The 24,239-nt window shown below is 49.5% G+C and overlaps 1 protein-coding gene across 2 annotated transcripts in view; it reads left to right on the forward strand.

Moving 5' to 3' along the window:
* The window catches only part of MTMR12 (myotubularin related protein 12), a 55,800-nt gene extending 41,589 nt beyond the window's left edge, over window positions 1-14,211 (forward strand). For both annotated transcript variants that reach the window (XM_053657317.1, XM_053657318.1), the window contains exons 11-16: window positions 883-961; window positions 2,133-2,203; window positions 4,372-4,544; window positions 6,584-6,751; window positions 7,618-7,779; window positions 10,982-14,211. In XM_053657317.1, the coding sequence (XP_053513292.1) occupies window positions 883-961; window positions 2,133-2,203; window positions 4,372-4,544; window positions 6,584-6,751; window positions 7,618-7,779; window positions 10,982-11,551 (1,223 nt within the window). In that variant the 3' untranslated portion in view covers window positions 11,552-14,211. The remainder of the gene's footprint in view (window positions 1-882; window positions 962-2,132; window positions 2,204-4,371; window positions 4,545-6,583; window positions 6,752-7,617; window positions 7,780-10,981) is intronic.
* Window positions 14,212-24,239: the final 10,028 nt, after the last annotated feature.

Below are 24,239 nucleotides of genomic sequence, written 5' to 3' on the forward strand. Positions count from 1 at the left end.
TCTTGAATGAGTCTTTACCCTGAGATTTGTCACACAGGTAACTTTTCCCAACTTGGACCTCTTAGCCTAGCAAAGTGTCACTAATTTAGGATTCATTGATTTATTCAGCTGATGTTTATTGAAGTTCATTATGTACAAACTGTGACATTCATTTTTATCTCCAGTGCCTCGCACAGTTTGTACACGAGGCACTGGAGATAAAAATGAATGTGATGCCAAGGGAACCGGCAGTGGACGCCTCTAACTGAAACACATAGTGACTCGTGTTGTAAAGTTGATTGATAAAAGTAGGAACCTGGCGAAGGGAGTAAGAAATTTTACGAGTGGGTACAGGACTGATTCTCCACTTTTGTCTTCATCATCCAGGGGGTATCTGCCTTTGATTCAAATCTGCCACCCTGAAGGGGTAGGCTTCTATAAAATGCAGGGCTCTCTGGGTCAGGCGGTAGGGGAATGGTGCAGCGACGTGCAGGGTGACTGTGCATGTGTTCTTAGGGCTTCAACAGAAGCCAGGTCTGCCCCTGAGGCCTCGGCAGCGTCTGGATGTATTCTGTTGCCTTTCCACTTCCAGGAGCAGCAACCTGGATGTTCACAGTCTCTGCCTGAAGCGGGTCACTCTCAGTGTTGAGTTACAGGGCCGACCGTGGCTCCAATTCCGCATCGTAGGCACTTTTTACTTGTGCAGTGAAAAGCCGTTTTTGACTACCACGGCCTTCCAGGGCTTTGCAGTGGGCATGCGTTTCACCTGGTGTTTGGACGCCCCCTTTACTTAGAATGGGGACTGGTGCCTGGCTTGCACTTGCGTGGCGTGGTTGAGCAGCACAGGTGTTCGTGGCGGGTGTGGGAGCGGGCCACCTGACTCTGCCTTCTTTTTCCCCCCAGATAACAGTGCTGAATTTTGGGACACAGATATAAAATGGTTTTCTCTGTTGGAAAGTAGCAGCTGGCTTGACATAATCAGGTATTTCAATCCATCGATTTCTCATGATTGTTATAGTCCTCTAATTCAAAGTAGAAAAGCAAATTGACAAATAATTTAAGTGTTTTCTATTTCACAGTTAACTATTCTTACATCATGTCTTCTATTCAGGGCTCATGAGTTTACATTTGTTATCTATTGTGTGTGCACATTTGATCAGAATTTTTTAGAAGAATTCAGTATCTTATAAGTGTATTACCTAGTAAAAATTTTTTTAAATCATGCTTAATGTCAACTTGTCATTTTAGGTTTTAGAATTAGGTTGAGATTCCCAGAGGACAGAAGTATATTCACTTTCGTACTTTGAATCGCTCCTCCCTGTTGCCGGGGAGTAGAGGGAGGGCAAAGGCAGGGGCAGCACAGAACGGAAGTGACGACTGAGGGGAGAGAACAGTCTCGATCAGGGAAAGATGTGAGGAAAGAGAGGGATTTCCCCTTGTGCCTCGCCTGGCATTCTCTTGTCTCTCAGCTGAGCCCTCTGCACGTACTAATCAATATGTTTTAAAGAGCATGGCTTATAGTTTGAATATGTTACGCAAACAGTGATAAGTGTCGTAAAACAGCCTCTCCTTTTGTGAGGCGGAGGGGTCGAAAGTCCTTAACCAGGCCAAGAGTCGGGGGCAGGGGTGGCGCCAGTGCCGGCAGAGAGCGGCGTGGCAGGCCCTCCTCGTTGTGAGTCAGAGCTGCCAGTCGTGGCCGCAGTCCCAGAGGGAACGGTGCATCTGGAGAGGGACCCGCAGGACTTCTGGGTGTGTTGGATCTTGGTGGCCACACTGACCGAAGTCAAGGTGACCTCGAGTGAAGCAGCATGGACACGCAGCGCGCTCTGTAGATGCACGCCTCTGCGGGCCTCCCTGGGACTCGCACCAGACTCTGGTCTGAGTCCTCACGAAGAGGTTCTAGTTCAGAAATCATCTGGGAGCGTTTTTATATCAATTTCGGGATTCCCTTCTGAAAATTTTGAGTTCCCTTCTGCAAAATGAGTGTCTTGCAGTATCTGAATAGTATAAATGGTGATGTGTTTCTTTTGGAGGCTTTTAGCAAAAGTAAGATAGTAAACTGAAGATCAAGTCAGACTGTCGTCTGAAATTCTTATTGTTGCAGTACCAAGCTCAACTCCTAATGCACTTTTCTCTGTCCCTTTTCCATTTAGACGTTGCCTGAAAAAAGCAATAGAGATCATAGAATGTCTGGAAGCACAGAGCATGAACGTTCTTCTTTTAGGTAATGCATTTACAGCCCCCGCTGTGGCTTCCATTGTCCTTCCCTGGAGGTCGTTCTGCAGACACTGCTCTGTGTGATGGGGATCACCTTGAACAAGGGATGAACGGGCGTAGGAATCCTTCCCAGTCCCTCCTACCCTGACCTTGGAATTTTATTTGTGTTGGATTTCAGTGTTAAAAATAAATTATTTCACTTGGAACTTGGCAGATCTGTTCACAGCCCAAGAAGGAATTGTTTGGTATCTTTACCAAAACTCACATTTCCTAATGTTTTGGGTTTCATTTTGTATGAACTCAGCTTGGTTAAAGTTATAATCTTTGATAATCCCTGTTCTAGAGACTCATGGATGGTTTAATTGTTATTTTTATGTGTTTGTGTTCGGCAACCTCATGCAGTTGCCATAGAAACTTTGTGGTCCATGACTTCCTTTTCCTCAGTGGGCTTAGCCTGCCGTACGGGAGGATGAGTGCAGACATCTGTGTGAAAGCAGGTGCGAGCTGCCACACAACAAAGGTGCAGCTGGAACTGGGTCGGCGTGAGCTAGGGAGAGGTCTGCTGTGGAGAACATTTTAGGTTCTTGGAGCCCCGCACTTCAGGTTGGGTGGATCGTCTCACGCTGTCATACCCTAGAGCTCTTGTCATTTCTCCGACGTGCTCCGTGGCTGTGAGGTGTTGCTTTTATGAGCAGATTGTAAAAGGTATCTGCCTACAGCTTCTGTAGCATCTGATGGGTCACTGGCTTAGCTTTTAGTACTGAGCACCTATCATGTGCAGAGCTTCATACTTCTGCCTTCTAGAAGTTCACAGCCTAATGGGAGAGTTGGCCTAAGTATGTTACTGAAAAAGACCTGTGCAGCAACAACAGAATAGAGTTCTAGCTGGTGAAAGGGGGGTGGGGTAAAGATTGGGGTCTGAGAGGTGGAAGGCCCAGGGCCCACCTGCGCTGATCATGCAGTTACATAAAATGAAATGCAGACCTTGTGGCCAAAGGGCTGGGATGTCACTTGCTCCTAGATGGACTGCTGAGTTGTCTCGAGTCTGAAATCTCATTTCCTAGGCCCTCTTTCTAGTACCCATGGGTGTGCTGCCAGCACCCAGCAGGTGCAAGGAGGCAAAGCCCCTTAAAAGGTGAGACTTGTTTTCAACACTGATAGCACTAGGAAGTCAAAAGTGAAAATGTTTTTTTTTACCCTGTGCGTGTGTGTAGCTCAGGCTTGTTTCCTGCAGGAGAAAAAGAAGAGCGTGAGGAAGCCTGGCCTTGTAGCAAGCACTTCGTGGTTCTGAGGCCACAGAGAGAGTTTGAATGGCATAAACACCTCACTGCTCACAGCCCAGTCTTAGTTTCTCTGACCCCAGTAAGACCAGCACCATTGTCCTCATGGACATTTTAAAATAGCAACTCGAATTGCACTTCTTCATTTTGTAAAGAGGGAACTCTGGGGATGTCACACCCTGACTTTTAGGATCTTAAAACTCAAGACAGAAATGCATGCATGTAGATGTATGTTTTTGTTTGCTACGAGTCATGAATGTTAAACGAGGTTTGAAGGGCGTCATCACTAAATGGGTTTTGTGCGGTGACTCCAGGGTGGGCGTGTGGAAGTAGGCCACGGAGCACTTGGGCTCCTCGTTCAGAAACAGGAAGAGCTGTGGAGCGGGGAACAGGAGCATTTAGGTGCGGCCCAGAAACAGAGCGAGTGGGGGGAGAGCCGGGAGATGAGTCCAGAAAGTGGCCGAGCCTCGGACCCGTGGGTTCAGTGGTGGAGACTTGGACACACCCGCCCGAAGGGTTTTGAGCTTGGTCTGGGGAGCTGGCAGGTTGCTGGTAGGTGGGTGCCCGCCTTCGGTGTGCGACCTGTGTGGATGCCCACACGTGGGCAATGGGTTTGCAGCGCTGCACCCATCCACTCAGCACGCCGGTCCACGTTTACTGCTAGTGTGTGCCGGGCCCCTGCTAGGCTGGCTCACAGCAGTTGGTCTCTCGGTCTGAAAACACTGCCCTTTTTTATTGTTGGCCCGTTTGTAGAGAATTGGTGCTTGACTGTCAATAGCAGGCCTTGGCGTTGGCGACCCTGCTGTTAGCTGTGCCAGTGAGTGTGCGTGCTCTCTGTGGGTGTTTAACATTTCATATCCTCCTTCCTCTTTGTGCTGCTCCCGGCCCCTCCCAGAGGAGAATGCTTCCGACCTCTGCTGCCTCGTTTCCTCCCTGGTGCAAGTGATGATGGACCCCCACTGCAGAACTAGCGCTGGCTTCCAGAGCCTCATCCAGAAGGAGTGGGTCATGGGCGGGCACTGTTTCCTGGACCGCTGCAACCATCTCCGGCAGAGTGACAAGGAGGAGGTGAGTGTCCTCATGGCAGGCAGTGCCGGTCGTGGGAGAAGGGCCCGGGCTCTTGACCCCGTCTTCCCACGCAGGGCACCGTGTGCAGAGTGTGCACTGTGCATCGCAGTAGGAGGCTGTGATCGGTTCACCGTTTGAGGACTTTGAGTCTTTAAACAATGTTGAAACCCTTGCCAGAGGAAAGAGATACTAAGTGTGTTCAGAATATTTCCTTCTTAATTGTGTACAGCAAAGGTGTACACCTATTTCATGGTGGGAGTAATAGGGATTTGTAAAACTTAAATAAAAACTAACTCAGAGAGACTCTTAGAATTTCCGCTTAGTTTTTGCAAAAAAAAATGGACATTTAGGATATAGTTTTTCTGTGGAAAATACGTGACATGAAATGACTTTTCCTTGAACATAAACTTTTTCAAAATAAAGTGACAGTACCATCGCCCGTCGTCAGGGCCCTCGTGCCGTGTCCGTGAGAGTGCGCATGGCCTCCCCCGCCGCTGGCGCCGTGAGCTGCTCTGGGCCTGGGCCACCCTCCCAGGTTGAGCACAGCGGTGTCAGCATTGCAGTTGGTTGGTGAGGATGTGCCCCCCACATCATGGTGCTCTGCTCGTCTTGGCTGCAGCTGTACAGACTCCCGGGACTGGGTCAGTACCGATTGTGGAAGGAAAAATGAGAACAGCACTGTGTGTAATTAAGTCGCCTGCAGAGCTCCCATGTGCTAGTGGTGTGACTCGTGGTTCTTCTTACTGCGGATAATAAGCATGTCTGTCTGCGGTGCCGAACGGCCTGGCACACGTGCTGTGGGACTAGAGAGCGTGGCTCTTGCCCTTACAGCCCTGGCATGTTCCTGGGAGACTCCTTTCAGGCCCGACCTGTTCTTATCCGTACCTCCCTGAGCTGAATGGAAATCACCGCCTTCCGTTCACAGACTGGACTTCTCCTTTCTGGGAAGTCAGTGTGAAAGCTTATGGACTCAAATAACATGATGGGCAGACAGAGCTGATAAGTGTGTGGGGGAGAGCATGTTTTCACATCTGAGGACATGGGGCTGACAGGCATCACGTCTATCAGGGAAGAGGCTGAGAACTTCTGATGCGCTACTCAGCCAGCCTTGGAGAGGTCGCCCTTGCTTTCCCAGCCCATTTTCCTGACTGTGCCAAGAGGTTCAGATATTTTTCTCTCTTTAATGGGATTGAGCGTAAAATGAGGTATGAAGTAAAATTGTAATGCAAATGTTTCTTAGCATCCGCATGGACATAACAGAATTTCGAAGGAAAATTTGGTGGCCTGTTCTGTGATATAAATGATGCAGCACTGGACTTTGAGTCAGGAGTTGGATTCCAAACCCGTGTCTCTCTTGTGAGCCGTGTGCGAGATTCCCTTTGTGAGAGAGAGGCTGTCACCTGCAGGGTCACTAGGAGATAAGCACCGCAAAGGACAAAGCCCCTTAGAAAACTACTATCTCTACTAACATATGGCTTGCCTCTCAGTAGCTAGTAAAGGGGGCCAGCAGTTAAAAAACACACTTGTGAAAAATATTAGAAAAAAATTTTTTTGCTGCATGTACCTTCTCTCCTGTCTTCTCTCTTCTGGGCTCTCATTTGGGGGGTGAAGAAGTGGGTATTAACAAAATTCAAAATAATCAAATATTTTTTTTTTGGTAATAAAATCTACTTAGAAGAACGGAATTCTTTTGGGGGAAATAACATTTCACTTAATTGGGGTTCAAAGTTAGTGTTTCTGATCAAAGTCAACTACAAACACTCATCTGTTAATGCTGGTTGGTAGTGAGATTTGACACAGTTTACCTTTGAAATGCCGCAGGGGTAGGTGCTGCCGAGCATTGGTGCTAACCCGTGAGCACGTGGCTCCAGCTGAGCATGCTCGCCGCTCGGAGTGGCACGCAGTTGGCTGTGCTGTCCGGAGTCTGCGGCGTGCAGCAGTGGTTGTCCCGCAGCGGCGAGGTGGCTGCCCCGAGCTTGGGACGGCTGGCGTTGGACCCTGAGTGCCCGCTCAGTGACGTGTATCTTGTTTTCACACAGGTGCCTGTGTTCCTACTTTTCTTAGACTGCGTCTGGCAGCTGGTGCACCAGCATCCCCCAGCATTTGAGTTCACGGAGACTTACCTGACCGTTTTGTCAGATAGCCTGTACATACCTATTTTTAGCACCTTCTTCTTCAACTCGCCTCATCAGAAAGAAACCAACATGGTAAGAGTCCCTCTTAGGAACCTGTGTCCTGCAAGTAGGATGCAGTGAGGTTGATGATAGAAGTGAACTTGATTTAACAGTGATAATGTACGAGGCCCTATTTGGAGTGCCTTCTGAGTGTTGGTATTTAACCCTCACAGCACCCTGCGGGCCTGTGTCATTATTATTATTATTATTATTATTATTATTACCCCTCAGGAGCTGAGGCTCAGAGAGGATAACTAACTCGCCCTCGGTCACACAGCTCACACTGGAGCTGGGGGCAAATGTCGAAGTTGGGGGACTGAACAGAACTTAAACGCCCTTTGTAAAGGCGGTCAGACCGATGCCTTTTCTTCCTTTGCCTGATAGTGGGGTTACTCTTGGTAGAACGGCGATGAGGCAGAGCAGGGCGGCCAGGCTGGCACTTCCCTCAGACTGTGCTGCGGGGGTTTAACTCTCACCGGCCTTGGAGCACAGCCGGTCTTCTGGGAGGGAGTTTGCCACACCCCACGGTGGGTGGGGAGCACAGGCGCTGGGCCTTTGGGCCCACAGCCCAGTGTCAGGTCCTGCCACCCACCAGCTCCCATCAGACAGCTCACTTCAGTTTTCTGAGCCTCAGTTTCCTCAGATGTAGAATCGTAAAAACAATAGTGACTCTACAGGTGGTCATGGAAGTGCCCAGGACTGGCTGGCTTGTGACCGGCTGGAAAAGAATGTGTCCTTCTTCCCTCCCTCCTCCCCCGCCCAAGCCTGGTGAACAAGCCTTTGAAAGTGAAGTGCCGTGAGTGGTCCAGGGCGGAGCGCCTTCCTGGTGCCCGTCTCTGATGCGTGTGTTTGCTGTCTCGGCCCCTGGAGGCTGGTGTGACCTGTGCTTGTCTTGGCAGGGCAGGGAAGGCCCGGACGCACAAGGCAAGCCTTTGAGCCTGCTCACCGTGTGGGACTGGTCCGTGCAGTTCGAGCCCAAAGCCCAGACGCTGCTCAGAAACCCTCTGTATGTGGAAAAGCCGAAACTGGACAAAGGCCAGCGGAAAGGAATGCGCTTCAAAGTAAGATGTCTGTGTGCCCAACCCCCTTCACCTTCCCCCCATGTATGTAAGGCTGAAAGTCACACATGGATTCTGGAAGCAGCCTGCAGAGTTGAGATTTGTGGTGGGCAAACTGTCAGGGTCCAAGAGAATCCCCTGTTTTCTGCAGTTCATCCTTTGCCCCGATGAGACGTGGCCCTGTCTGTGCTGCATGTGCTGGGGACGCTGCTGCCAAAAAGCGTGTGTTGCATGGAGTCCTGCATCTCCCTGAGCATGTGGCTGGGGGAGCAAAGGAACGTGACTGTGGGGGCTTTACTCTGTACCCATCTGTGTCTGTAATGGCCAGACCTTTCTGCATGAGATGCACCTAAAACTTTCCCATCACAGCCTGTGGGGTGTCTGGCACAGCTCCCCCGCTCTGTTGTCATAGCACAAAAGCAGCCACAGACTGCCCCTGAGCCAGTGGGTGTGGCTGTGTTCCAATATTTGCAAATAGGGGCCCAGCCCACGTTTGGCCCTGAGCTGTCAGCTTCAAGTGTCAAGTTACTTGGGTTTCACGTATTTGTTCCTGACTTTACTGGTTAGTAAATCCTCAAAGTTCCCTAGACACATGATGTACATGGCATTTCCTGGCTCTGTGCCCTGGCCCGGGATTTCTCCCCCACAGACCCCACAAAGGGAAGAGCAGGAAGGCGAATCCTGAGTCAGTGCTCGTCACCGCCTTCTCCTGGCCAGGCCGTACTTCTGATCCTGCCTGCCCGCGGGGGCTCCAGGAAGCCTGGCTGGCTCTGGTGCGGGAGGTGGCTGCATTCTAAAGAGGCTTGGGGACCCAGATGAGCCAAAACCAGTGCTCGCAGAGGTGCCACCTGCCAACCTAGAGCTGCTGCTTTGCCCTTTAGAGGGTCCTCAGGCCCAGAGTGGATGTTCCCCAACAGATTTAACCTCTTTCCTGCCAGCTGGACCAGAACTCCTCAAGCTCCGGAACAGCTTGGCCAGAGGTCAGTTTTCTTCATGTGCTCTGCCCCCTGGTGGCTGCATGCACACTTCTCGTGATGGCCTGGTTAGGGTCCCAGAGCTGCCCCAGGCCAGCGGGTGAGGGACCTCAGAGGTGGCAAGGCCTAGCTCTTATTTCTGCACTGGAGGAAGCTAAGGCTCTGTCTTGCGACTGGATTGCATTTCTCCGCCCAGATGGAGTTTTTTAAGCATCCCTTCGCCTTGCGAGCAGGGGCACATAGCATAGCCTCCAGGAGCTGACTGGTGGGAGGGGTTTGAGCCAAAGGGTTGTCCAGTGGTAGATGAGGTGCACTTGGGGCTGGGAACTTTGAAGCCTTTGGGTTGAGAGATCAGGTGTCAGGTTTGGAGCCCCTCCTTGGGTGGAGGGACGGCCGTGGAGACTGAAGAGGCTGTGGTGGGAAGTGCTGCCTGTGAATGACTGTGGGGGGCCAGGGGCCTGCTCAGGCGTGGGGTCTCGGCCGCAGCCTCAGCCCTGACAGGGTCCAGGCGCGTGGCGCCGCGCCCACCCAGCTCATCTTGAACACTCTGCTCCCTTTGGGCAGCAGTTTCCGATCTTTTCATCTCACGGCACGCAGAAACTCTGCAGCACACCAAAAATATGGGGGGGGGGGTTGCCATTGGAACAAAAAATAGGTAGACTTTTGATTCATTCAAACCAAATGGCTATTGTTGTGTTGGCTGTTGTCATTTTTTTTTAATTTCATAGTCTAAGGGCAAAGAGGTCAGAGTCCCCACTAAATAGTCACGTACTGCATGTTTAAAAACTCTTGTGTCATGCCAGTTGAAAATCCCTGACTTGGGGTTTGGAGAGAAGGGGCTTTAAGGACAAGTAGAGTTCTATTAGGCGCCCACACTCTGCAGCCAGACTGTCCGTGAGTGAAATGGACACTTGGTATTTGGCGTCTGGGGCCTTGGCTCGTTATTTAACCTCTGTGCCTTAGTTTCCTCACTCGTGAGATGGAGCGCTAATAGTGACTTTGAGGACTGGATAAGTTGTTGTGCACAAGCCACTGAGCACAGAGCCTGGTGGCAGTCAACACTCAGTGGCTGTTAGGTCCGCCCGCCTTCCCTACTCCCTGCCCACTCTGGCTCCCCGACTGCGGGGAGGAGAGAGGCCGGCTGCGGCCCCCGCCCTCGGCTGCCTGTCCTTGGCCAGAAAGTCAGAAATCCCAGTCAGCTTCGAGGTGGGGTTTTGTGGATGGTTTGGCTTTCTTCTTTTACTTTAATTGTTATTCCATATTCTATAATAAGGAAATATTCCCTTTATAGTAAAGAAAACTTTTTTGCAAGGAAGAACCACTCACAGAAGTAGGTTAGAGAGTTGTTTTAAGTCTAGTCTGAGAATAAAGCTTTTGTCTGCTCTTATTTCAAGTGGATACCTCAAGAGCAAAAGAGTTGGGGAGAAACAGCTTCCCGCTTTTCTGCCTTCTCCTTTGGCCACTGGAGATCCCCCATGACCTTCTGGCCACTGTTGCCCCTTCACAGCCCTTCCCAGTGCACCCCCAGTGAAGCGCCCTGCCTCGGCACCCGTGAGAGCTCTCACTTCGTCTCCTCCTTGCAGCTTGGCAGGCAAGAGCGTCCGGCCGGTTTTGTCAGCTCCTCAGAGTGCTTCCCCCCACCCCACCCCCGCCACTTGTTGTCTAAGCAAACTTTCTGACTTAGGCTTGAACTCCTATTGGATGCCTGATGACCTCCAAGATTATTTCATTGGAGGGGTAGGATCTTCAGGTAGTCAGTACTGCTTCCCGGCAGGTGTTCAGAATACTACAGAAGCTCAGTGTTCTCAAAAGGGATATATGTTGTTCCCTACAGAAAATGAGTAGACATCGCAAACTCCCCTAAATCGCCATCCTGTCTTAAGTTAATCTTATTCTTCATAAGTACCCAGTGCTCTTTGGCGCCCCGTGACCGTGCGGAAGGCGGTGGGCAGCTTCCCCGTGCGTGCCAGCTTGCCTTTCTGCGCTGCTCCAGATCACCCAGTTCCCCCTGTGGGTGTACACGTAGTACACTAACACCTGCATCACCAACTAGACAAGAAGCCCTGCCCTCTCTGGATGTTACAGCGTTTTAGTGAGTTTGCATTTTCTTAGCAACTCTGATGGCTCATGACTTGTAAACGCAGGATATGCCCCTTTCTTTGATGGGAACAACGGTACCCATGTTGTCGTCAGGCTAACCAGCGATTTTTTATTTGTATTTTCTCTCCAAGCATCAACGACAGCTTTCTCTGCCACTCACCCAATCCAAGTCATCTCCCAAAAGAGGATTTTTGAGGGAAGAAACAGATCATTTAATTAAAAACCTTCTGGGCAAGAGAATTAGCAAACTAATCAATTCTTCTGATGAGCTGCAAGACACCTTTCGAGAGTTCTATGACAGCTGGCACAGCAAGCCCACTGACTACCACGGCCTGCTGCTGCCCTGCCTCGAGGGGCCCGGCGTCAGAGTCTGGGCTCAGCGCTACTTGCGTTGGATTCCAGAAGCTCAAATTCTGGGGGGTGGCACGGTGGCCACCATGAGCAAACTCTTGGAAATGATGGAGGAAGTACAGAGCCTCCAGGAAAAAATCAACGAGGGACAGCGCCCCCAGGAGGCCCTCCAGGCAGAGACCCCCTCCCTGCCGAGGAACTCTACCCGCCTCTCCTCTTTGTTTCCTTTTGCTTTGCTGCAGCGACCGTCCTCCAAGCCTGTCTTGCCCACCAGTGGTTGGAAAGCTTTGGGAGATGAAGAAGATCTGGCCAAACGGGAAGACGAGTTTGTGGATCTAGGGGATGTGTGACCTCTCTGCTCAGTGGTTGTGAAAGGGGAATTTTGAAGGTTGGGACAGGAGGCCAACACCCTGACCTCTGGATGGGTGTGTCACGCTGGCGCTTACTGCTGGGGGAGAGGGCCATTAGCCCAGAGCTCTGTAGGAGGAGACCTGGGCCTTCCGGAAAAGAGCTGGTACTCGTTTCTTTAGTGGTCCTGAACGACTATGCAATTAAAACCTTGTCTCTAGTATTATTCATTGAAAGGAATTACTACTTGACCCATAATAGAACTGCAGCTCTTATCTGATGCATGAGTGTTATACAGAATCTGCAGTAGCGGATTTACTACTAAAAAGGGCTTTAGTAAGATATTCTTGGACTCAATTCTTTCTTCAGATCCCTTCCGTGCCAAGATTACGTATCCAGTCCCTGGGAACAGTCGGCGTCTCTGGCCTGTCTCAGCTCGGAGCAAGTTCGGCCTTATGTGATGTGTGTATGGCGAATGGAGAGGTTGGGATGGTGGCATTGAGAGCTGTGGCATTGACTTCAACCATCCACAGCATTTTTCCTTTCTGCATCCTCTTGCCTGTAGAAGAGCTGGAGAAAGCCCACCCGTGTCACCCATCCTGACGTTTCTGACCACCCTGCCCCCTGCATCGACTGTGTCACTTTGTAGGGGTGCCGACAATCTAACCACATGACTCTCTTTCGTGGGCCGATGACTCCGGGTCCCTCCCTGCCTGCCGCATCGGGCTTGTCACTCTCCCTCCATGCCGTGCCACTTGCTCTGGTGCACAGGGCCCCAGGGTCTTGCTTTGAAACCCGTCGGTTTAACTGCAGGGCTCCCTTTGGTCTGCCCAGAGGAGCTTTCATCCTTCCAGAAACTCCCACTGTTTGCAAGTACTGTGTACCTCAGTACTCGTCGTCAGTTCATTCCGAGGGGTGGCTGTGAGTGACGACTGGTGAAGCATTTTCTCTTGCGGGGTGGCATTGTGACTCATTCGAGTTCCAGCGAGTGTGATGAGTGCTGAGCAAGCACTGAAACGTCTTTCTCATCAGTCGATGAGGACCAGGTTGACGAGCTCCAAAGCTGACGCGTACCGAGGTGCCACTGTAATTGTTTTTGCCTTTGTCTAGCAGCATGCTGAGGCCTCGGGTCATGTGGGACCATGGTCCCCTGCAGGAGCCCCTCCGATGGTTTTCCGCATTGTCTGTCACCTGATAGACTGATGGGGATCATTTCTGAATGGAGCTTTTGTAGGGAAGCAGTGCAACATTAACGTCAGAAGTGATGCTTATCATATAGTACCTCAGCAATTTAAAAAGCCATAGAAGAAACTTAACTGTGTCTGGTCATCTTGCATCTGCTGTCTGGATGGTCTGTATTTATAAATGCAGGAAAACACACTGTACGAAGATGAGTTTTTCATTCTCAGTGGAACCGTATTAAATCCCACTAAAGGAAGAGGGGAATCTAATGTTAGAATGTTTCAAATGGAATGTTTGCCTTTTGTATATATATACATCTGTTCTCCGCTATAGATCCCAAATTAAATATTACATGTTTAGAAAAGCTTTCAGTTGCTCAAGGGCAAGAAGAAGTATTGAAACTATTGACCAAGAAGAGTTTCTCGGTTTGCACTGAATTGTCTTTTGTATACACCAGAAACTGCTTTGCCCTTCTCCCACTGTATGGCCATACACAAGCCAGGGTCATCTGTCTGGATGGCCAGAGGTTGAGGGGAGGGCGGGGTCCTGAATGGGGGCCACGCACGTGTCCAGTCTCAGTTGCCTTAAGATCCTCACTAGGAGGTTGGTGTTAGGCTGCCATGGGGGTTGTGAAAGCACACCGGTTCCCTGGCCCCCTTCCCCTGCTCTCTGGGGGCCTTCTTAAACTGGCACTCCCCCGCGCTTCTCTGCCTCACGGTGCCCCAGCACACCGTGCAGCTGTTTTTGTTACCACGGTGTAACGTGAGTATTTACACAGCGGCCTCTTCAGTCTTAGGGTCTTAGTAATTTTCATTCCAGAAATGCCCGGTGTGATGCTTTTACACTTCACAACGACGGTTTAAAGATACAAGGTCATGGCCCTTGTCATAGCAGTTGAATGTGCATTGAAATATTTTTCTATGATTTAAAAAAATTGCAATAGGAAAATAAGCTGTTATAACAAGGAAGGTCATGACAATTGGTGTATTTATATTTGAAATCAGATTTCTATAAACTTGTATTTGTGTACAGGATTCTCAGTGGGTTTATATATTGTGACATTTTTATTCAAGATCGAAATGTGGGTTATGCTGAACAGTTAAAGCTGAAACGAGACCATTTCCTTGTTTAAAACGCTGCACTGTGCACGTTTGGAAATGTACATTAATTTACTGTATATGATGTCTCGAGTTTGTTTATACCTCTGAGTTTTTACACTGAAGATGAATTAGCTTTAATTACATTTAAAACTTTTTTTAATGGAATAAGCTGTTGGGCTAAATCTGTATAAATGTGCTTTTTATTTTCTGGATGTACAATGAAAGTTTATACTTGTATCTCACTGCATCGTATCTGATTGCAGAAATTAAAGCACAACTTCCCAGCGGTCCCGTGTTCGGTGTGGTGGATGAAACGGGGATGGTTACCTTCACTCATTCTGTGTGCGTGCGCGTGTGTGGTCGGTTGGCTGGTTGGAGGTGGCGGAACATCAACAGCCAAATAAATATTTAAAATTTGAAGTAGTAATAAATACTGCAGTGGAAAATCGGGCTGGCGGACTGTTGGGGTGACTAGAGGCGGCAGGGTTGGGAGCCCTGGGATGAGACATTACTGCCCGTCTTCTCCGTGGGCCGTGTGAAAGGAGGACAGCCCTCCGTCGCCGGGAGAGTGCCGAGCTCAGTGAAACTGTGGGGGTGAGGCGCTGTTTTTCCTCCCAGAGAAGAGCGTGCTGCACCGAGGGGTGCTGTGGGAGAGCAGGAGGCTTGCTGGTTCTTCCGTCTGACACCTGCCCATCTGGGATCTGTCCCTCGTGTGTGTTGGGAGAAGTTCCATGTGTTTGGCCTTTCCTGCCTGCAGCCCTTTCCCTTTGAGTGCCCCCCACTCCCACCCCCGCACTTGCCCCTCCTTATGTCACGAAGGCTCTGGAGACCTCCCTGGAACCAGTAAGCCCTCCTTGGTGCCACACGGTTCTCACAAGCGCCACTTCCTTAATATTTGCATTGAACTTCCAAGTGGTAATCAGCACCCTGTTGACTAGCAGGTTCTTTTCCGATTTTCCACACTGGTAGAGCACCCCTGTGGGGGGGCTCCCCCCTCAGAGCCCCCCATCCACCACAGATGAGAATAAGTCTACCAAGACAAGATTTGCCTGGGGAGGAAAGGTGGCCAGTCTCTCAAAGAAGGACCAGGAGCCTGTTCCTCAATGGGATTTTACTGGGTTCATTTTGCACAGGAATACAGGTAAAGCTCATCAATCATCGTCAGGCAGTAAGGATCAAGCAACAGATAACATTCCAGGAACTCTGACGGTTTATTTTGAGTCAAGGTCAGATAGCTAAAGGGCCATAAAACTTTGGGGAACAAACTCATTCTATGCTTGGACCCTTATTATTTGAATTGAGGGTATTAGCAGGTTTCACAGGATTTTATGTGTTCTTTCTTAGGCCTGATGACTCAGGGAACCAGCTCTTTCCAGCACAGGGCCACACCCTGTTGTTTCAGGCTTAAATTGGGCAGGGGAAGTAAGGCAGCCAAGAGATTAGGAGACTTCTTAAGACATAATGAGGACTCAGGTCATGTCAAAGCCAAGGGGCAAGGGTCCATCACCCCCTTTTTCTATAGCCCCCCAAGTCCTTCCCTGAGAGCCTCCTCATGACCATGCCTGTCTTAGATTGTCTGTCCTTTGAGAAATCTTACTCAAAGATTTCTTTGAGTAAGATTTCTTAGTCATCTGCCCGGGGCCAAGCAGGATGAGGTGAAAGGGGCAGAGGCGGTTCCCCTATACAGAAGATAAGCTTTGTCTCCTAAGCTTTGTCTTGTGATCCCAAGGTCTTTTTACTCAGCTTTAGCCATGGGGCTACAGCTACAGCTTCTGAAACCAGGCAGGGTGGTTCCCAACACCCCTGGATATGTGCGTGCCGGCTGTGTCTCTCCTGAGTTTGCTTGTTCCTTGGTTTCCAGGGCAGGGCAGGGCAGGACTGAGGGGGCGCAAAGAGTGGAGCATTTCCCTTCTAATGTGAAACAGGGTGGCTGGGGCGGGGCTCCCACCGAGAGCAGATGCCTGGCTCTTACGCCATCCCGTGTCCCCTCCTGTACTGGGTGGGGACGTAGGGCAGAGGAGGCCTGGGCCGCAGCCTGTTTTCCGAGCCCCTGCTGTGGTTGTTTGAGTTGTTCTACAGGCGGAAACTCCTCCTTGCTGCTCTGGACATCTGTATATCAGCCCTGGGGCAGGGCGGGTGGACACTGAGCACCCAGCACCTCCTGCCCTTATGCAGGGACCAGGTCTGTAGTGACCCTGTGTCACAGATGGGCACAGGTAACCAGGTTCTTGGTGATCGGGACAAAGATTTGAACTGAACACCAAACATGGGAGCAGGCCAACTCCAAACAGAGATTGACCTCATGGGCTGGAGGGACTCTATTCTTATAGGGCGGACCCTTTCTGGCTAGTTTTGGCAGGCTTTTACTGGGACAAGTAGTTGTGAAGTTACTGCACATGAGGTCTCCCAAGGTTTTCTTGGATTGGCCGACAGGGAAGGGGGTCCCACAATGTCACCTAGTTAACCCCCCTTCTCCTAAGGTCCCCCTGTACTAGGTTCCCCTTTCCCTTCACCAGAGAATTATAGCTCCCCATGTTAGAGACTGGTGAAAAGGAAAGGAATTCTTTATTCAAGTTATACAGACTTAAGAGTAATGGCTTAATGTCTTCATCAAAATCCCAAAGTCCCAGCCCTGGCTGGTGTAGCTCAGTGGATTGAGCATGGGCCTGTGAAGCAAAGGGTTGCCAGTTCGATTTCCAGTCAGGGCACTTGCCTGGGTTTCAGGCCAGGTCCCCAGTAGGGGACACATGAGAGGCAACCACACATTGATGTTTCTCTCCCACTCTTTCTCCTTCCCTTCCCCTCTCTCTAAAAATAAATAAAAATATTTTTTAAAAATCCCAAAGTCCCTTAAAACACCCACAAACACACAGTCCTTCTTTCCCCCTTTTCCCAGTCCAAGGTACCATATCTCAGGAAAAGAAATAGCCGCATGGCGGTTGTCTGCTAAAGCTGCATGATGATTCTTCTCATGGCTGCAGGGGTGGGGGCGGGGCGGTGGTCCCCCCACTCTGGCCAAAGCCGCGTGGTTGTCTCTCACATGGCTGCGGGAGTCCCCATTCTGGCCAAAAGTGCATGGTTCTCTCTTTAATGGCTGCTACTTCTGCCTTTAAATCCCTGCGACAATCTTCCTCTGCAGCCCCATTTCCCACTCCTCCCACAATCGGCTACACCCACCAGGACACCCATATCCTCCCAGCTTTACTGGGCTGCCATAGTAAGTCCGGGCACGTGTGGCTCCATGGTGTGGAGCCAATCATCTCCAAGCTCTCAAACAGGCACTATAAACGGGGAGTTGCCTCCCAGTTACATCCTGGGTGGAAGTCACTCCCTTCTCCCTGGCTCAATGCATGGCCACAGCTATTTAACATATCTATGACACCAGTTAAAGGTTATAGATATGTTAAACGACCATGCTAGAGGTTAGCTGAGAAACCGTTGCTATGCAAAACAACCCAATGGTCCTGCTCCATGTATCCCATCCCCCCAGCTCAGACTTGTGGGGGTGAGGACTTCCCATATTTTTAATATTTCCTGGACACCCTGAGTTCTGGACCCCATTACAAATCCTTCTTTTGGGGGCTCCCTGGCTGCACCCTCCTACACCTGCCCTTCTACACACACACCCCTCCGCAACCCCCCAATACACGCACACACACACACACACACACACACACACCATACCTTAAAATGTTAGCCCTGTTCATGCTGCACATTCCACTGTAACCAGAGTGTGCCCAAATGCTCACACATAAGTGTGTTGATAACCAGGCCAGCCATGGGTAATACTGCCGGGGTCCAGCCTCGGCAGGGTTCAGGGTCCCCGAAGGATGGACGGCGCAGGCGACAAATGATGAGTCAGACACCCGATTGGATGCTGGAGAACAGCCAGCCTCTTTGGGTCTAACTGAACTCACAGAGTTTGATTTAGGCTTTATTTTTATAGAGATTGTTGTATAACCTTAAAGGAACAGGCGCATGGCGTGATCAGTTAAGCAGATAAAACCAATACAGAAGTAACCAGGAAAAGTACAAGAATTTCCATAATTTCAGTTATGTTAAATAAAAGTTGTTTTGACCAGGAGAGCCATTAATCAGACAATTAGAAATAGCTGTATGTACAGAGTTTTAAATGTCTTATTGTTTATTAAAGTTCTTAGAATTTGGCATGGATCAAAAGGATATGCTAGACTGAACAGTGGTTATAGGAAATTTATTACGAGGCCTTTGGGTGTCTAACTTAGCTATCTATCTTTCTGTCTCAAATGTTTCTTTGTGTACTTTGGACTCTAACTCCTTGGTAATTGTTTCTACGTGCTTAGTTTGTAATAGTTAACCAGCTTCTCCTGCTTCTTTACCTGTCTAATTTCATGAATAGATATTCCTGTCCAAGGTAGAGGAGGGGCTGTTACTCCATCAACATTTAGATGTTCAGAGGCTACCCCATCAGGGGGGACTTTTGTTCTATGGCTAAGAAATCATTTTTTACAATCTCATTGGAATTCTGCGGATCATTGGACCTGAAATACAGGTGTCTAAAAATCCCACCACCTATTAATCTCAGCAACAAACATGCAAGGGAGAGATAGACAGGACGTCCAGCCACAGCTGCCTCTTCTGTGCAGATGCATCTCATCCATCCCAACTGTGTCAACAGATGGCTGTTGGTCGGCTCCCAAGATAATACATATAACTTCTATTGAAGAGGAAAGTAATTTGTTGGTTTTGTGCCAATAAAAACAGACATCTTGCCTTGGCTGGTGTAGCTCAGTGGATTGAGTGCGGGCCTGCAAACCAGACGATCCCGGTTCGATTCCCAGTCAGGGCACATGCCTGGGTTGCAGGCCGGTTCCCAGCAAGGGATGCATGGGAAGCAACCACACATTGATGTTTCTCTCCCTCTCTCCTTCCCTTCCCCTCTAAAGATAAATAAATAAAATCTTAAAATAAAATAAAATAAAATAAAATAAAAACATCTTAGTCTATTTTGTGGTCCAGGTTCCTGTTTTTCTTCTTTTCTTTTTAATCCCCTTATTACACTGCCTACTTTTAGCAATTTAAGTGTCTGAAGTGTCTGAGCACCTGGAAATGTTCACTGTAAGCTTTTGGCCTTTGACGAAAAACTTGCCAGTTTTGCTAGCCAGTCCAGTTTCTGTTGAGTAGTTACTTTTTAAAAATTTAGATTGGAGGGTTACTTTTATAAAAGGCTGTGTGGCTTTTTCTTTTTTAGTCCTGAATGGAGGACTTTTCAAATTATCTTCACAGAGGCTTGGGCCAGGTGAGTGCACGCTTCCTTGTCCTGGCACCAAGGGCACAGTTTACACTGCTCGGGGACAGACCGCATGTCCTCCCTCAGACTGACCCTGGGGACCCGGGCCCGGGACCTGGGCTTTGGGATACTGCTGCAGAGGCCTCGCAGCCGAACACAGCCTCCCCCCATACGAGGGTGGGAGAGAGCCAGTAAAGATTGCCTGGGCGGGCGGGGGACGGTTAGGGGCAGAGATGCTGGGGAAGGGGTGAGATGCTGGGAAGGGGCGTGAAGCAGTCTTTTGGAATGACGGTAACACTCCGTACCTTGGGAAGGGTTTGGATTATGCAGGTGTATGCCAAAACTCAGAGTAGGTGCATTTAAGGTGTGTTTCATTGTATTTAAATTGTAGATTAGAAGAAAACGAGGCAAATGCTGAGCTCGAGTTAAATGGTACTACCACCAAATTATTCAGGGGGTACACTGCTATCTGAAGTTTACTCTGACACCAGCATTGAGCGGGACCATGGACGGACAGAGAGGGAAGGATGTGGCCAGACATGTGACAAAGCAAGCGTGGAGAATGCCAGTGGTACGGCCAGGGCTGTGTATGTGGGAGTGTGGGTGGTCGCAGAATTCCGTGAACTTTGTTATATTTGAAACTTTTCATAATAAAACATTGGGAAATTTCTAAATTCTTAATATGTTATAATACCGAAAAATGTATATGGAAGTATATTGGTTCTCTTTGGGAGAAGAGAAACCCTATTCTTATCAAACTTTCTGGTCACCAGAAGGATATAGAGGAACTTGGAGAAGGGACTGGGGTGTTCGCCCCCCCTCCAGCCCCTTTTCCCTTTCCATTGTCTCTCTGTCATTTTCTGTTGCCTGGAACATCATTGGAAACTTTCCACATTTAATCTCTTCTCTCTTGCTGCAGATGAATCTTCCTAAAGTAATCCTGTGATTTCTAGCTTGAAAACTTTTAAGGATGCATCATTAGAACTTGGAGTTGCAGTAACTTAAGCCAAATAATATAAAATCAGAAAAAAAAAAAGAGAGAGAACTAGTGTATTGGAAGGTTTCGGTGGGAGGTGCTGTTGGTAGGTCTGAGTACCTGAGCCCAGGTGGTCTTTTTGAGGCTCCTTTGCTTCCCCCGCTCTGCACACCAGCTTTCTCTTCTTTCCACTCCGTGAACTGGGACGAGACTCAGTGCGACTCTGTTTGCAAGAGACCAGTCCGATTGAGGATGGCACGTTGGTCCTCCTCCTGAGTCCCAGGAAAGGGTCTGCCCTGGCTGGCTGGGGGTAGGGTCATCCTGGAGGACGAGGGCCACTCCCGCTGCTCTGCTTATGTGCCCTGAGGTTCTCAAATTTTGTAACAGGAGGGATGTCGAGTTTCTGCATTGCTCTAAATTAACTGGCCTGGCTCCTGGCCAAGGCTGCGTAGTGTGGTGGTTAAGGAGCTGGGCCCTCTAGCCTGACACCTGAGTCTGAACCCTCTGCAACTTACCAACGCTGAGACTGGGGCCCCCGAGTTAACACCCCTCAGTTTCAGCTCTCTTATCTGTGAAATGACAAAATTCATAGAAGCCACCCCACTGGAATATTTGAGGGCTTAGGATGAGCTCCTTTGAACCACCTCATTAAGTAAATGCTCAATAAGTGTTAGCTATTATAGTATGTGTATGGTCATTTAAATACTTCATATAAACAGGAGTGTGTGTCTGTGTGCATGCGTGTGTGCAGATGAACTTTAATCTCCACTCCGGGACAGTTAGTAGTTGAAAAACTCTAAACAAAATCCAGGTTCCAAAGTCGGCTACGTGGGCACTTCAGATGCTTCAACATCCACCTAGGGGGTTTGTCGAGCAGCGTGCAGACGTTCATCGTCTGTCAGTGGTGAAATGAGTGCTGCCCTTGGGGCGTGTGGGTGGCTGGAGATGCAAAGGCCCCACCCTGAGACCTACAGGATAAAAATACCCATCAGGCCCTGCAGTACAACCACCTCGGAGCCCAGCACAGGGTCTGAAACCCAGTGGATCCAGGGACCTCGGCATCATCTGACAGGATTAGTTGCTTCTGCCTTCTCACTGTGCCTGTCTTGGGAGTGAAGCTGGCATCCGACATGCTGGTGGAGGGCAGAGTGAAGGACTTCCCCACAACCTGAGAACAGGAAATGAGACTGTTTTGTGTGGTTAGGAAATGCATGCACATCTGGTAGGCTCACCCCAAGGCTGGCCTTCGTTGTGGATGCCGTCTGCTGAGGGGGATGTGACGAGGGGCAGCGAGCCGCAGCCCCCAGCTACTTCTGACTTTCAGGAGCTGCTGACACTCACCAGAAGCATGTCACAACCGCTGAGTGGCCAAATTGACTCAGGTCAGTTTGTGACCTCCCCACCCCCACCCCTGAGATGTACTCGAAGTTCGGTGGTTAGTGTAGTTAGAGTTACTGGATGTTCGGTCACAGTTGTACCTAGTCCATTCGAGGAACTCCGCCCTCGTTGCCTAAGGTCACACAGTCTTAGGGTGTGCCAAGTCTGCTTGCCGCCTCGGGTCCAGTGCTGCCGCTGCCCAGGGGCCCCTTGCCTCAACTCTGTCCGTTTTGGTTTGGATTCCCCCAGGAGCCGACTCTGGAGCAGAGATTTGGGTGTGAGTAGGCAAAGACTTGGCGAGTGATTCCAGGCAGCACTGTGAGAGTGGGGACCTCGGCAGGAAAGGGAAAACAACTGAGAGATGTCCACGAACAGGTTATCACTGGGGTCCACCGGACCCAGCCCTGCGGAGACCCTCCGAGAGACCTTGTGCATTCGGGCGGCGCGTGTTGATTATACCACAACTCTTCATCTTGCCTTTCTCACTCAGCCAGGGTCCGGTGGCAATTTCTCTAAGTCAGGCAGTGAAGCGCCAACTCAGTCTCATGTGACAGCTGGTCGGAGAGCCTGGGGAAGGGCTTTGGAGTAGACCCTTCAGCCCTTTCCTCCCCGACGCTTTGGCTCTTTAAGAGAAATTCCCTGCTTTCTGCCCAGATTCCACAGGCGGGACTGGCTGTGCAGCCCTCCTTGTAACAAGGTCCTATTTCTGTGGCCTCCGTGCCTGCGGGCTGGTCTAAATGCTCTTCCTGTTAGTATCTGGAGGCTGAGTTTCGTCCTGCATCAGAGCTTCTGCTTGCAAGGCCTGATTTCCCAGAATTCTTGATAATTTGACCCACACTGTCCCTTGCCTCACAGGAAATGGCAAAAATAACCGAACGATTATGTGATTTCAATCCTAACCATAAAGTTGAACATTCAATTAAATGCCCAGTGTTTGGACAGTGTTTTCAATTCACAGGGCACCTCTATTCTCATCGTCCAATTGCGAGAAGCCTTGCCAGCCCTCAGAAGCGCAGGGATGTTCTCAAATCGGAGCCCCACCCAAATCCTCCAAGCTACAGAGCACTGGGGAAGGACAGCAAGAATTCAGGAAAGAAATGTTTTGTGATTAAAAAAAAAAAAAGAGTTGAAAGCCAAGAAATTAAACAGCTTCTGTTTATAGTCACCGTAAGAAAAACGTAACCTAGCATATACCACTTCCTGCCTCTGCACAGCCAGCCTGATGTATCAGTTGTACTGTGTGAGCAGATTCAAACCTTTCTGTTTTTCTTTGCAATCACAGAGCCCGTGCCAGGGAATAAGGGCCCAGTGTGTTGTAGGCACAAGGAGAACTTATCCTGGACTGACTCAGGCAGCCAGGAGCCAAGCTATTGAGACAAAGGGCAGCTTAGACACAGGAATTCCAGCAGGACGCCATAGCTGCCCAGTTCAGACACAGACAGGCTCTGTCCCAAACCCCACACATTGGGTCGATGTCGCGGCAGACCAGGTGGCCGAGGGTATTGTGACTTGCAGGGAGAACAGATTGGGTGGACGGGAGCTGCCCAACTGTGAGGTTCTTTTTTTCTTTTCTTTTCTTTTTGCAGCAGCTTTATTGAGATATAATTCACATACCATACAGTGCATCCATCTCAGGTATACACCTCAATAGTTTTTAACGTTCACATTTGTGCAGCCATCACCAAACCAACGAGAGAACGTTTTCATCACCTCAGAAAGGAGCCCATTCCCGTTAGCTGTCCCTCCGCCACCCCTCATGCTCCTCAGCCTTAGGCAGCCACTAATTCATCTGTGTCTGTATATTTGCTTTTTCTGGATATTCCACATAAATGAGATCATGTGGCGTGTCCTGTGACTGGCTCCTTCCACGGACCGTAACGCGTGCTGTGTTTAACCCCCCCGCAGCGTATATCAGAGCCTCGCTCCTCTGTGCAGCCTGTAAGTGGGGGCTCCGCGTTTGGTTTATCTGTCATCAGTGTGGGCATGTGGGCTTCCACCTTTTGCTGTTACGAGTGATGCTGTCACAAACCTTCGTGTGCATGTTTTCGTGTGGACGTATTTTCAGTTCTCCTGGGTGTGGATCTAGGAGTGGAACGTCTGGGTCAAACAGTAACTCTGTGTTTAGCTCTTCGAGGAACTGTGAGACTGTTTTCCTGAGTGGCTGCACCATGGTCTATTCCCATCCGCAGTGTCTGGATTCTGAGTTCCGATTTCTCCATGTCTCGCCAGCTCTGATCATTGTTGGATTCTAGCCGTCCTACTGGGTATGCAGTGGTATTTGCTATATTTTTTATTTACATTACTCTGATGACTGACTAATGATGCTGATATTGAACATCTTTTCATGGGTTTGTTGGCCATTTGTCTATCTTTCTTGGAGCTAGAGAAATGCTTATTCAATTCTTTGTTCATTTTTCAAAATTGTGTGGTATTTTTGAATTGAGTTCTTTGTGTGTTTTATTTATTTTTAAATTTTATTTTAATTGTTCAAGTACAGTTTTCTGCCTTTTACCCCCATCCCAGCCTGCCCCCCAAGCCCTCCCCACCTCCCTTTTGTTTTCAGCCACCCCTTGTTTTTTGTCCATGTGTCCTTTATAATTGCTCCTGCAAACCCTTCTCCTTTTCCTCTGAAATTCTCTCCCCTCTCCCTTCTGGTCACTGTCAGCCTGTTCTCTATTTCAGTGTCTTTGATTATATTTTGCTTGTTCGATTGTTTTGTTGTTTAGGTTGCTGTTAAAGGTGAGATCATATGGTATTTGTCTTTCACCACCTGGCTTATTTCACTT

This window comes from Artibeus jamaicensis, unplaced genomic scaffold (genome assembly GCF_021234435.1).
Source record: "Artibeus jamaicensis isolate MK-2021 breed Jamaican fruit bat unplaced genomic scaffold, CSHL_Jam_final scaffold_369, whole genome shotgun sequence".
In the NCBI taxonomy this organism is placed as follows: Eukaryota; Metazoa; Chordata; class Mammalia; order Chiroptera; family Phyllostomidae; genus Artibeus; species Artibeus jamaicensis.